The sequence below is a fragment of the Antedon bifida genome, chromosome 10 (assembly GCF_963402885.1).
Source record: "Antedon bifida chromosome 10, ecAntBifi1.1, whole genome shotgun sequence".
NCBI classification, from domain to species: domain Eukaryota; kingdom Metazoa; phylum Echinodermata; class Crinoidea; order Comatulida; family Antedonidae; genus Antedon; species Antedon bifida.
The window spans coordinates 7823551-7838371 of record NC_136235.1 but is presented as its reverse complement, the minus strand read 5'-3'; the positions used below and the strand labels follow the sequence as shown (position 1 = coordinate 7838371).

The window sequence follows — 14821 nt, the reverse complement described above, 5'->3', positions numbered from 1 at the left end:
GACAGGCAATTTAGGTTTTTTTCCCAGAAAAATATATATATATTTTTTGGAGGGATTATATTTAACGTACGTTCAATTGAGTCCTACAATTAATGCGACCACCTCATTTGCACACCAAGTACAGTTTATTCCAGTCCAATAATAATTTTTATACAGAGAAATATACTCGTTACTCCATATTTCACACCGAACAGCAACAGCATTTTCAACCTCCAACTCTACAAAATTCTCCACAAATAGCATGGTTGTATTATGTGCTTAGTTCTCTACTGACTTATGTTTGTTGTATTGTTTTTGCAAAAGGCAAAACAACTACATACGATCTTTAATTTTTTTTAAAAACTTATATTGGTATGGAAAGTTGTTAACTTTGTACATACTATTTATAATAAACATTTATGAATTATACAATGATAAAACAATACAAATACATGGTTCATGTATAACACATACGCCTACGCCCATTAACAACTGGTTATTTTCCGATTTTGTTTCAGTAGAGGAAATATTATTGCTTCAATAGTGTCTAGTTTTTCAATAACTTTAACCCTTGTGATCCTTTACACAAAAACCGGCGTCCATGAATTACCGCAACATTTACCGTCCCACGGCTATGTTAGGAAGACTGTACACGTATTAAAGTACAAGTGCCTATTCCTTTAAAACTAAAGATGGTTTTGGCAGTTTGTTGAATTCATTTTACACACAACACAACCAAGTAAGACGACATTTTTGACGAAAGTTGAACGACTCCTATTATAGAACAAAGGTTTTGATGTGAATGATTATTAGTATTGAGATTTAAAGTAATATATCCACAGAAGTATCCAAAGAAAAAGTTTGTACAACTATTGAACGGTTAACTGAAGTGTATGTATTTTAGTAATAAAAAAAAATGACATGCAACCAATTTTGGAGATAATTTAACTGAAGGTTGATAACCTTATAACAATGGAATCACAGTGGAAATGAGGATTTCAGCACATTATTAAATCGGAAAAGGCAACCTGAAACACAGGAATTATTAAAACGCAAAACACGGAACTGTTCCTAGAAATATACATGTGCATTGTCGTTATAGAAGCAATCAAAATGTTTATTCCAGGAAGAACCGGTACTATCGGGTGCAATAAGTATATCATTTTAGTAGATATACCACACAACACAAACATGTTTTTGGTGTATTAGACCTGTACACATTAAACAACGTCAAAGATGAGCACATATACTGTATTGTTTCTGTTGATTATTTCTGCTCTAGTGAGTGAATTAACAGTCAATTGTGAGATAGCTTGCAGCTTTGAGGAGGACATATGCACCATAACAAAAGACAAGACAGCGTCAGCCCAATGGAATAGAAAATCAGATCAGCATCATAATGACCATACTTACGGTAATAGTTCAGGTAAGAAAACAGACCTGCTATAGTATTTTACGCACATTGTTTGAAATCACCATGTATCTTTTCTGTAAAATATAAAATAACGACATTACATTTACTAAACAAACCTTTCTTTAAAATATGGCTTGTGTACTCCATGACAATAAAAATAATAAATAGTCATAATAATAGTTATATGCTACGCTTACAGTACAGTGCCAAGTACAGTGTAAGTGTAAGTACACTGCCTTATCTCTGTTTGTCGCGCATCTCGGACAAAAGTGAGAGACTGTTTAACTCTGTTATTATAATATTATGTCTTTAGAAGAAAATGATGATTTATATTATTGCAGGTTTCTTTATGTCTGTTCATGGCAACGGACCTGCACGACTTCTAATAGAAGTAATCGACGGTGGACCGAGGTGCTTGACTTTCTGGTATAAACTGTATAATCCAAACAAAAATGCCCGAGGGGGGACAATTCGTGTATACCAAACATACAACAGTGCCTATTTCGATGAGCCAATTTGGGAGGTAACAGGCAATTTAGGAAAGGTCTGGCGACCAATTGAGTTGGATCTATCGAGTAGTACTGATTTTAAGGTAATCACTACAAAATAAATGTTGAAATAGTAATACAATCATATATCATATCATCGATCTTATTTATTGGCATGTTGTGTTATGTTATGATGTGCCTAATGATACAGTATACTCTATGTCGTCCGAATACGAGACATTTAGAGTGATGTAGCGAAGACCAGAGTTCCCGAATTCTAATCTTTACAATTTACAGTAGAACGTCTATTAAGGAAACCCTTAACAATAACCAAGTATCGCCTCAATGATGGGGTTTCCTAAATTGGAGTAGTAATTAGTAATGTAAGACATTTAATTACCATTTCTGTTTTGGTTTAATGAAGATTGTAATTGAAGCTGAACGACGTCCCGATAGCTATGTGTTATTAGATGATGTTGTTATTACAGATGAAAGATGTTTGGGAACACGTAAGAAAAATAACTAAATATTGGATTAAATGTGATTTTTTAGTGTGACATATGATGGATTAGTATATAAATAATGAATGTTTATCAGTGCTGTGGTACAAATAATGTCATAAGGTGAAAGATAAAATTTACATTTCACCCAATAAAGTTATTTGCACCACGCACGAATATATATATAAAAGTATTACTGTATTTCATTTATGGAACATCTACAGTAAGAAGATTTTTTTTATTGCTGTTCTTCTGATCTTTTTGAACGAGAGATCGAACGATCGTTAAATAGTACGTACTATTACATGACATGAATATATTTAGGTGTTATAATATAGGCTAGTTAGCAAACATAGAGGAAATTAGTTCATATTATCCAAATATAGCATATTGTAGAATTGGCCATACGTGTAAGGTTACTGTTTATGTTTCAGATTCGGTAATGCCTGACATATCATGTGACTTCGAATACAACCTTTGTGGTTACCAAACGAACACTAATGTTGATGTCGATTGGATACGGCAACAGGCAGACGATGGGATGTCAGGAGATGGACCAGATGAAGACCATACATTTGGATTTGACTATGGTAGGCTACTTCAATATTAGAAAAAATATAATACGATATCTAAAAGGCTCTTTCTCACTCAATATTTAGTAAAAATAAACAATTGTGATAAATTAAGATTAGATATAAAATTGATTAATACATTTTGAGTGTCGCTTTGGACATTTGTACACAAAACGTGATTTTTCAATTAATGATATTATTTTGTCAGCATAGCTTTAAATAAGAGAGAGAGAGAGAGAGAAAAAAAGAATATTATGTTGAAAAACTGCAATTTCCGAAAAGATGTAGCCATCCAGTGCGTCACATACATCACTACGTACGTCTTACTTTCCAGGCAATTCATCTTTTTTACCTTAATAATATTTTCTACTTTTATAACATTATTATTCAAATTCCAACTTATATTCATTTTGAACATAGGGCATTACTTGTGTGTAGACCCAGATAATACGCCACGATATGAAGGCCACAGAGCTAGAATCACATCACCAATTCAGAACATAACTGCAGAAGACTACTGCGTATTGTTCTGGTATTACATATCTGGTGTAAACGTAGGTGAACTAAAAGTGTTTTCAGAGAAAAATAACAAGAAAGAGTTAATGTGGAATGTCCGAGGTGATCAACGATCATCGTGGCATCGAGGTAGTTTTCAACTAACCGATACGGATGATCCCTTTCGACTGATCTTTGAAGCAATTCGTGGAAGCAATCCAAGTCAAGGTTCCTTCTGCGTTGATGACGTTGATGTTCTTAGTGGAAGTTGTCCAATACGTAAGTTTACTATTAATTAATTCCCAAATGAAATGCGTTCATTGAAATAATCAATTGAACCAGATACCAACAGTTTATTCTAAAAAATACCAACATCCTCCATTTACACAAAATATATTGTATACTTTATGAGTAAGTTGGTTATTATATAAATGATGAATGTTTATGAGTAAAATGGGGATTTAATGTTGCATCTAACGAGGCAAATAAAGCTAATTCTCCCCCATTTTAACACTTATTAGGTAGGCCTACACATGTAATTGATCCCCTGTTTACATTGAAGGAATTGAATTAAATATCTCGGCTTTGATGTTGTGAACAATTAGCCTACAACATCGAACAACATTTTTAAAATGTTTGCAAAAATGTTTCAAATGGAAAATATATGTTTACGTTTTCTACGTTATGTTATATCTCCAATAGAAAATACCTCACCCACTCCAACTGACACACCATGGCAAGTGAAGAATATAGAAGACGCGAGTTGCACATTTGAGACCAATGAGTGTGGATATGGTTCATATGACGAGAAAGAGACTAGTTTGGGGGTTAAATCAGGATATGACCATACTGTTGGAACAAATGGTAAGTTATACTTTTTTCATTGAAACCAATGATATAAGTATAATCCTTGATAGCTAAGGTATACATTTATCTTATATATAATCCCCAACTCGTCTCGAGAGATGTAATACATTCTTTAAATTGGACATCAGTATTTTGTGTACACTAGACCTACGGTTTATTGGCCTTATCCGAGAAGAATTATACTATCAAAAAGTGGAAAAAATGTGTGAGTTCAGACAATAATGTCCTGGTAAAATTGATAATTATACCTTCAATCTAGATAATTATAGTCATTTAAGCTTACCATTCAACTTTGTATACATTTTGGATTACATAAACACATGCCTTTAATGTTTTGATATACCCGCTTTTGCTGTAATTTATTCATTCAAGCTAAAACTAGCATGGGACATCAAGGCACTCATTCATAATATTATTATACAAGGCAGATTAGTCTGGACAAGCTTAATGCTGAAAACCCACTAACTCCTACATACAACAATACTACCAATAACATAACAATAAACAAGGAAAGCTGTATCTTTTTTTACTAGCAAGTTAGGGTCATTTTTAAAGGACTAATCACAATCAATTTTTTCCTCCATGGGGTTAACACAACCTCCTATACAATACAATGCCTTCATCTCCATTATCAGGAACAGAAACAGAAATTTGGCTGTACTGTATTTAAAAAAAATGTGAACCTAAAAGCTGCCAAATCTGGAATAAAACCCACATAACTAGACGGTATCACTTACGTAGTTCCGTTTATCATATTGATTATAATGTTAAGAACAACAATACTAATCATTATTATGAAAAACAATTTTTCAAAATTACTGAAGTACAAAAATGTTATTTATTGTATTTATTATTATTTTATAGGACATTTTGTGGGTTTAAAGTATGCGAAAGCTGGTTGGACTTTTCGGACGCCATACATTTTCAGTAATAGCGTTTCCAATTGTTTGACATTCTATTACAAATGCACTATACATTACTGTTCATACGGATATTTAAACATCTACATTATTGATCAGGCAGATGGAAAAAATGCGTTGCCAGTTGATCCATTTCGAATAGTAAAAACATATTCAACAAAATGGGAAAAGATAAGAATAGATTTGCCTCTAACAAATGACAATTTTACAGTGAGTTGTTTTTGCCGTTAAATAAACTATATTTATCAAATCATATTTACATCAATTGCCGATTGGGTGGGTTTTTCTTAATCTCATAATATTATTTTGTCTTTAAATAGGTTGTTTTCGAACCAGAGTATAAAGGAAATGTATTTGGTATTGATGACGTAGAGTTTTACAATCATGAATGTTCAGCAGAAGGTATTTTTCATTATTTTCATATGTCTAACACTGGTATAAAGCGATTTGGCATATTTTAATTATTGTGAAATTAAACGGCCACCATTTCGTAAAAAAATGTAAGATATGTGTGCAAAACGACCATAATGTGACTAAAACAAACATAAAGTCTGTTTCTACTAAACGAATTTAACCGCGCGAATCTAAAGCGTCAACTTTTGCGCACGTGTATTGATATTTCCATCTTCCAAATCTCTTTTTGTGACGATGTCAGTTTTATTTCCTTTTGAGGAATCGAAAAATATCGCAACCAATCAGAGCTCAAGAAATGATTTACCACGATGGAAAAGAAATTTGCAGCTCTTCGGAAAGGCTACTGTAGCGTAATGAATTTTCTCTCTGTGACGTGTTCTTTGCTGCTCGGCATGAAGGATAACGAAACGATTACGTATTAATTAATTCAAATATAAAAATAATAACTTTAGGACAGGAATAATATATTTTTTACATAGTTATTCCCATTCGCGGAAAAATGTACCTGTTTTTTTTAAAACTCGTATACACAAAAGTTGCAAACCAATGATTTGTTTTTTTTGTAGTTGTAGTAAAGCCAACGAAGGAGCCATTTAAATCAACAATTGATTGTGATTTCGAAGAAGGTGAAATATGTGGATACATCCAAGGAACAGGCATGTACAGCAGGAACAAGGCATGGACACGAATTCAAGGCCCAACACCTTCGCTTAATACTGGACCAGACAACGATCATACTTTGAATACGACAGAAGGTGAGAATAACCCATACTAATATACAGCTTTGCTACTGTTATTGATTCTTTTCTTATAGTTTTGATTGTATTAGAGTAAATATACCCTATATTATATTGTTTTATTACATTATGTACTCTTCTAGGCAAAGGTAATTTAGTATTAAATATTCTTTAACAATTCCATATATTAAATATTACTATTTATAATTTAGCACAGTTGAAGATTAGGTCTATTTTATTTTTTACAATTAATCTCAGTCTTTACGACAACTACGATAACTAAAACTACTTCAACTAATACGATTAAAACAACTACTACTATATATACGACCATGGCGACTACCTTTAAGAATATGGCGACTACTATGACTACAAATACAACGACTACAAACACTACGACTACTAAACAAATATGACGACTGAGAACACTGCAACTACTACGATTTAAACGACTACGACGACTATAACAACTATATACTATTCCTTTAAGGTCATTATATATACGTTGAAGCATCTGGCATATCAAGACAAACAAGCTTTCTTATCAGCACACCCCTTTTCAAACATGTTCATGGACCGATGTGCCTTCGATTTTGGTATCACATGAAAGGAGAACACATAGATAGATTGAATGTTCGTAGAGACATGACTTACCAAGGCACAATTTGGAGTACATCATCGACTACGTCGGGCTGGAAACTCAAAAATATTGAAATGGAAAACATAGACTTGTATGATAAACAAATGAAGGTATATACAACAGTAATACTAAATAAGTTACCTTTTAGAGTATAAAAATAGTGCCCGATATATTAAACATTAGATGTCACATCAAACATCACTAACGTCACGTCACGTAAACCCACGGTGACACTTCGTTACCACTACGACGCAATGCAAGGGCGTAGACGCAACGCAAGCGAGTTGACCAATGATACTCGCCTATTCGAATAATCTATCGCTTGTGATTGGCCAAATCACTTTGCGTTGCGTCCTTGCGGGAACCACGCTTAAATAAGTATATTGACCAATCACAACGCGATGGATCATCCAAACTGCTGGGATTTGAGATTGGTTATTACGTTGCGCCTCATCCATTCCAAGTGGGAATCAGGCTTTATTAAAAAAAAAATTGTTATATGTTATATATGTTTTATTATGTTGTTGTATCGAAAAAAACTGTTACATTAGATTCAAATAGATGAATGAAGCAGTTAATCCGTATGAAGGCATACACACAATTATAGATATCGATTTCAATTTTGCTTTAATACTTTAAAAAATACATAAAATACATGTTCCATTTTAACGATCGTCTTTGTCATTATCTGATTACAGATCTATTTTGAAGCGTTTGTTTCTGGTGGACATAAAGGAGATGTTGCACTTGATGATATTACACTTGTTGATAATGTATGCAATCCACCGAAACCTGCAGTTACATATTCATATTGCCAATTCAATAGTCACCCCAACAGATGTAACTACAACGATTATCGTCCAAATAATAAATGGCATTCATGGAAACATCAATCAAAAATCAATGTTTCAAGTAGGCATATTTTACAACTTTTTGGTCTTCTAGTTTTTAGTTAATTATACGACATTCAAGCCTTTATAAATATAATTAATAAAAATTGGTATTTTTGTACTTTTTGTTTTTTTAAAACAAAAATACCTTAAATAATTAGATTGTCTTAGGGTTGTTTTATTTACGGAAGATTTACTTTAAAATGGTGATAATGATAATAATACTAATGTACGTAATTTATATAGATAAATTATAACATTTGTTATTTATTTTTTTCTATCAGGTGTGAATTCATTTTTATACGCTGATAAGACCATAGATAAGTATGTAGCGATTGAATCTCCTAAATTTGAATACGCCAAACTATATTGTCTACAAATGTCATATATAATCAAGCAAGATTTTGGTTTGAATGCAAATTTTGGTTATGAATCGATGAAACCGGTGATGACTTCTCTTAGGAGACAAATGGCACCATCGTGGGCAAAATACACTCTAGAGTTTGAGCCAACAAAACCAGATGAGCAGTTCACGGTAAGTACACCTTGTTAAGATTTGCTCGTTGACAGGCCACATGCCAAGTGTTCTGTGCATTATACATACATTAAGAGAGCTTTGAGTCGATTGTGGCAACCTAGTCACATATATATTCATTATGCGCATGCGGAAAAATTGGAATGTATGTTTGACTTTATGTGTTGGTATGATGGATAATGACATGAGGTGAATGATGAAAGGAACCTTGCATCATTCACCAAATGCCATTATTTGTACCATTACACGAATATAAAACATTCGTTATTTGTTTTATATAACATCTAAATAGATTCCTGTCATTTGAATCAAATAAAAGTATGCGTAGCCAAGGCCTACATTTGATTCACATTGATTGAAACAGTAACATTTTGATTTTTAATAATATTATATTAAATATTATATTTATATGAATTGTATAAACACACCTACTGTAGTGTTAATTATGTCAACAAACGACCAAACAATCTTAGGCCTAGCAAGGCTAAAACGCCTTGGCCTAGTCTAATACTAACATGCCTAGGCCTCCTACTAGCTAGGCTGAAAGGCAGCAATACCAAATACGAAACATCGATAGACAACTAGAACTCATCTAGGCTAATTATTTTTTTCCAACGGGAGAGTTGTTCCCATTAGTTAATTAAAATCCTACAAACGATCTAAAGCTAATTTAAATGCCGTTTTGATCTAAATAAGTACATATCTCTCCAAAAATGTACTTCCCTCGCGAAACCAGTCATAACATGTAATCTTCGCGGCGAAAGTACAAAATAGGTGGCGCTGTTGTATTTCAAAAGCAATAGTATAAAAAAATGTTTTCCAAATGCGAAAAGATTTGTTTTTTTTGTACACGAAATAAAGTACTATTAAACGATCGTTTAATAGTGTGTACTATTGCGCTGTACACAATGTCACCCACAATCGTCCAATCAAATGACAGATATTAATTTAGGTGTTATATAATACTAAATAATTACATGCTTATGCTATCATTTATACAATTACAGTATTTTACTTTTTTTGATAGATACCAAGTAAGTCATAACAATCTTATAACACGATATGTTTTTTAACTGAATGCATAGATATATTTACATTTCCTAGATTATATTTGAAGCCGGAATAGGTAACGACAGAAACGGATTTGTAGCAATAGATAACATCATGATCAACAAAGGACATTGCCCATGTAAGTACAGTATTGCAGTTGTCATTACATTGACATCAATCATCTACAACAAGAACATTGAGTAATGAGGTGCTACCTGTTCTTTCAGTACCTGGTGTAGTGGATAAAATAGACTGTAATTTCGAGATGGATTGTGGTTTTTTTACCAACATATCACTGGCTAACGGGTGGCAACTGTCAAATAAAGAAACTTACAAACATAAAAAGTTACCAAATGTTGATAATACGTATGGAACGCCATCAGGTGAGTAATGTGTTTTTTTGTGAATGAAATTGATCACTTTCAAATGCGTGACACGATGTATTTTACTATGAAGACATACAATTTAGTTGATATCTATTAGCAGTAATGGTTCGCTCATATGTTTATAAACACTTTCTATTATAGGAATAGAGATTCAGACACTGTTACATTGTTTGTATACTTATACACTTTGTTATATTTACCAAAGTTTTTCTTCTTTAATATTTTCAGGTCATTATTATTTCATCTCATTTCGACATACCCAACCGCAGGCAGAACGAAATTTTCTTCGTACACCAATAATAGAGATGATTAAAACAAAAACATGCTTACAGTTTTATTATTATATGAATTCAAACGCAGTTTCTATTCTCAATATTTACGTCGATGATGAATCAATTAAGCACTTTCCCGTTGATCCTATATGGTCTTCTGTAGGCAAGAAAGGCAACCGGTGGAACCTCGTTCAAATAGATATTGGACACACTAAAGGAAACTACTCGGTATGTGTGCATTTAATAAGAAGAAAATACAAATAGCCTAACCAATCACGGCAAAAAGCACTCAAAATCTACTCAATATGTGATTTGCTTTTAAGAATGATAAATTGTTACTTGTTAGATTGTGTTTGAACCAAGATCCGGGGGTGAACACCACGCTGACATTGCAATTGATGATGTCTTCCTTCTTGACAAATCATGTAGTAAAGGTAGTAAAACAGTCATTAAGGTTATATTACAATTAAATCTTTATTTTATAGTTATCCAACATATCATTCAAACGTACCTTTTTAACACTTTTCTTATGACTTTCTTGTGTTATATTATACTACATTGTTAACAATGCAAACAAAACTGTAGATTTAAATTTAAATAGATTTAAATGCTGGTGACATCTCTAAAATCGTTCTACTTTCAGTTACTGAACCTAACATTGATTGTGACTTTGAAAGTGGCAGTTGTGGCTATAAAAGTATGCATACGGCAACATTCAATTGGACGCGAAATGGAGGAAGAACAGAAACAACGAGCACTGGGCCAATACAGGACCACACATATATGAATGAAGATAATAAAGGTATTGAATGTACTGTAGCACTAAATGCACACATTGGCGGTATGCCTTTATTGACTTATCTCATTATGTGATCGTTCAATTTCAAGTTATTTTTATTGTGTTTTCAAAATATAAAAAAATGGTATAAAACAAAATTGGTTGCTGGTTATAAGACATAAACTAAACTGTCTTTAGGATACGCTATAACTATAACTGTAGTGTTTAGTGGAATTGCACGTAATTTATATAATTCATTTTTTTTTTAAATAGGAAAATATATGTACATCGAAACGTCACCTCCACGAATACCATTTGACGCTGCAGAATTATCTAGTCCACCTCTACCCCCATCAACTAAATCAAAATGTCTTCATTTTTGGTATCACATGAATGGAAAGTCAGTAGGTAGTTTGGAGGTGTACAGAGTAATGCCAATACGTAGTGAAAAGACCTTGTTGTGGTCAAAACATGGAGAGCAAGGAGATCACTGGAGAAAAGCAATTGTTCCACTGAATGTTAAAAGATACTTCAAGAACGGTTCTAAGGAGATACTTGACCACTCAATGAAGGTTAGAATCCATTTTAAATAGAATTGCAGAAACGAATAATTGTTATAGGCCTATTAAAGAATCACCTGGACCTAAAAACTGTGTCAGGAGATACAAAGCGTCTATCAGTGCCTTTCCAACATGCGCACAAATTGGTAATAGTTTGAAGTAATGTATCTAGCCTACACCTACAGTACTCTAGGTACTGTAAAAATAGGGCATACATTTATATGTTTAAAAAAAATGTATTTGCAGGTACATTTTAGAGGCATAGTTGGATTCGGATATGAAGGTGATATTGCGATTGATGATGTTAAAATTGTCATAATGTCATGTGATCCTCATCCTAAGAGTCCACCAGTTACTGAAACTAGCTGCGACTTTGAAAATGGGGTAGAACGATGTGGATTTAAAGAAAACACCAAAATAAACGGCAATGGGAAGTATGATGGAAACATTGTGAATTGGACCTTCTTCAATGCATCATCAATAGTTGGAAATCAACCAAATGATATATATGTTTTACTGTCTCAAAGTAATGTATTACCTTAAAATAATTATCTTTAGTGCTTTAAAACTATCTTGTATACGTAACATGTAGAAAATAATGTATACACTTAAAACTTTCATCAATATGCGACACAAACTATAGTGTTGAGAGATTTGAATAACATTTATACACTGTACTTATGAAACTAGATGATAAAAAGTGGAAATTAAAACAATAAACAAAAACATTAAACGTTTCAACGTATATTACTAAATACTTATATTGAATGTTATATAAACACAAAACACTATTATACTAGCTCATGCACTTAGCAAATGTGAAAACGAAGTACTACAATGTTGCATCTGTTATTACATAAAATGCGCCAATAAAAGTAGGGCCAATACTTGATAAACTTTACTTTTACCATGAATAAACATGCATCAACGTCTTGTGGTAAAATATACTTATAGCAAACCAACAATACTATACACCTAGTTAAATAAGTAAAGTTATTTCAAATTTGTATTCTTCTTCAGATCAAAGCTCTTACATCTTTACAAAAGCAGAAATGTTAAAAACAGGTCAACGTGTTGGCTTAGCATCACCAGACATCTCGGCTGGTTTACATTATTGTCTACACTATTCGTATGTCAGTACTGGTGATTTCGTTATGGCTATCTACACAAATTCATCAGAAAAAGTAAAAGTGATTGACGCGTTATCCAGAAGACATCAGTCAACATGGAGTAAACACACAGTTAACATTCTACCTAAAGCAAAAACATTTACGGTACATTCAGTGTTGAATAATATTCTTTACTACCGTCATGTCAACACATGATAATAGAAAAACTTGGTGCATAATAAACACAATGGCCTAATCAATTATGCCATTGTGTCATGAAAATAATGAAAACATGTGGACCTATTAGAATATATCATTTTATTTCTGTCTGTCTAACTTACATTTTTAGGTACTGTTTGAAGGTGTTGTCGGTCGAGAACGAACCGGTATCATGGCGCTTGATGACATTCTGATTAAAAACGGAAAATGTGCTAAAGGTTTGTAGTGCGTAAGCTACGCTTTTATATTATAACATGGTATGGTATGTTATATTGTTTTTATTGCAGTTATCTATTGTGCCTTTTTATTTAAAGAAAGTATGGTTGTCTCGAAAAGAAGAATATAACAATATGTCCTTGAGCAATTTGGTGTTGCACACATGCCAACAGTTCATTTGTTATTTAGTTTGTTAAGCTTCCTTTTCTTAAAACATGTCATAGGCATAAGATAATGTTTTTTAAAGGATGAAATGTACATGTTTTTGATTGCTTACAATCTTAGATTACAAACAGTATCTAAATACATATTCATTATTTATTTTTTGTGTCGTCCTGTCTGTGATATCATATTGTTGTTTATTGATTTTCCACAAATAGGCCTAATACATTTTATTTTCTTGATAAATCATTAAATATTTATGAGTGTTGATAGGGAATACAAAGGAGGCAATAAGAAGTAGTGAAAAACAAATCAGAACAGAAGGCTTATCTGCCTTAGCTTTTTAATATTGAATTTAAAGGAAGAAAAGTTGGTTGAGATTTTAAAAACGGGTCTAAACTATTCTATAGTTTTGTTCAAAAAGCATTTTTTTTCTTGGCAAACTTATATATATATTTTTTTTGTAACACTACTTATTGCAAATCTAGTTTGGTATGAATGGATGTTATTCTCTTAAGCTATATATTATGTAAGTTTAAATATCATTTCATTTGAAGGACCTCAATTGGAGAAAACAACAGAACTACCAGAAGCCAATAAAGTATCGTCTCATTCGACTGCAATTGCCTGTTTATCAGCATTTTTTGCAACTGCAATGATTGTACTTGTACTGTTCTTGCTCTATCATTGGAAAATGTTAAACCAACCTAAATCCTCCGCCGGTGACACAAACCAAGAAAATGAACTGATAGAAGTGGATCAAGCGGACATACATACTTTGACCGCTGTACAGACCTAGATTTGCTTATATTGTTATAATGTAAGCAAGACAAACACAATAAGTTGTAGACTATTTGCTATCTTTTAATCTTGATAATAAGCTTTTGTATTTCAATTCAATTTTATAATTCTATAATTTATAAGTCTTTTGAAAGCTTACAAATATATTACTTGTTACGGTCAAATTGTATTTAGTTATCATAGTTCATGCCTTAGCAAATGTACAATAAAGGATTAAAGTTTAATTAAAGTCATTTTACTCAAAAATTCTTGTTTATTTATTATTTATTTATGTTTATATTTTTTCAATCTATGGTACGTAATAAAAATTCAAATTGGTGAAAATTAACTACGGGTAGTATTATTATGAATTACTGGTTAGAAAAATTAATCGAAAATCTACCTGCCGACCAAAACTTTAGCCTGCCGAACATTTTGACCGATAGAAAATTGACCGACTGAGAGACAATCGACCGACAGGCCGAACATTTTGCTTACGTACTGAAATTGTTATATATTACGTGTTGACTCATTCGTTCGACATTCTTGTACCGCCATTACAATCAGGTACATGTTTCTTTGTTGGTCTCAATAAGTATCGGCATACCATGCAAAACAGCCATTCATACAATCGAGCAACGGAATTCAACGCTAACAAGACGTGTGTTAAACCGGGTTCTCCACCATATTATTATGTCGGTCAATAATTTCATGACGAAAACTGAAAACCAACACTACATTCATTTGTTTTCATTCTTTTATCTACAATATCTCTGACTTACCAATAACATGTATGTATAACACGTACACCGTACTCGTAATGGACACACGAGTACTA

The 14821-nt window shown here is 32.5% G+C and overlaps 1 protein-coding gene across 2 annotated transcripts; it reads left to right on the top strand.

The window, feature by feature from the left end:
• The first annotated feature begins 993 nt into the window (after positions 1-993).
• LOC144853791 (MAM and LDL-receptor class A domain-containing protein 1-like) lies at positions 994-14212 on the top strand. Of its 2 annotated transcripts, none has more exons than XM_078711622.1 (22): positions 994-1405; positions 1735-1985; positions 2306-2390; positions 2816-2971; positions 3374-3727; positions 4151-4312; positions 5180-5445; positions 5556-5637; positions 6222-6404; positions 6877-7136; positions 7725-7938; positions 8201-8451; positions 9556-9640; positions 9729-9884; positions 10116-10387; positions 10506-10593; positions 10803-10961; positions 11211-11509; positions 11744-12023; positions 12518-12771; positions 12956-13043; positions 13761-14212. In XM_078711622.1, the coding sequence occupies exons 1-22, from the start codon at positions 1216-1218 to the stop codon at positions 14000-14002; spliced, it is 4377 nt and encodes a 1458-aa protein (XP_078567748.1). In that variant the 5' UTR covers positions 994-1215; the 3' UTR covers positions 14003-14212. The 2 variants fall into 2 exon arrangements, with proteins under 2 accessions (XP_078567748.1, XP_078567747.1); XM_078711621.1 differs by having other exon boundaries at positions 6216-6404.
• Positions 14213-14821: the final 609 nt, after the last annotated feature.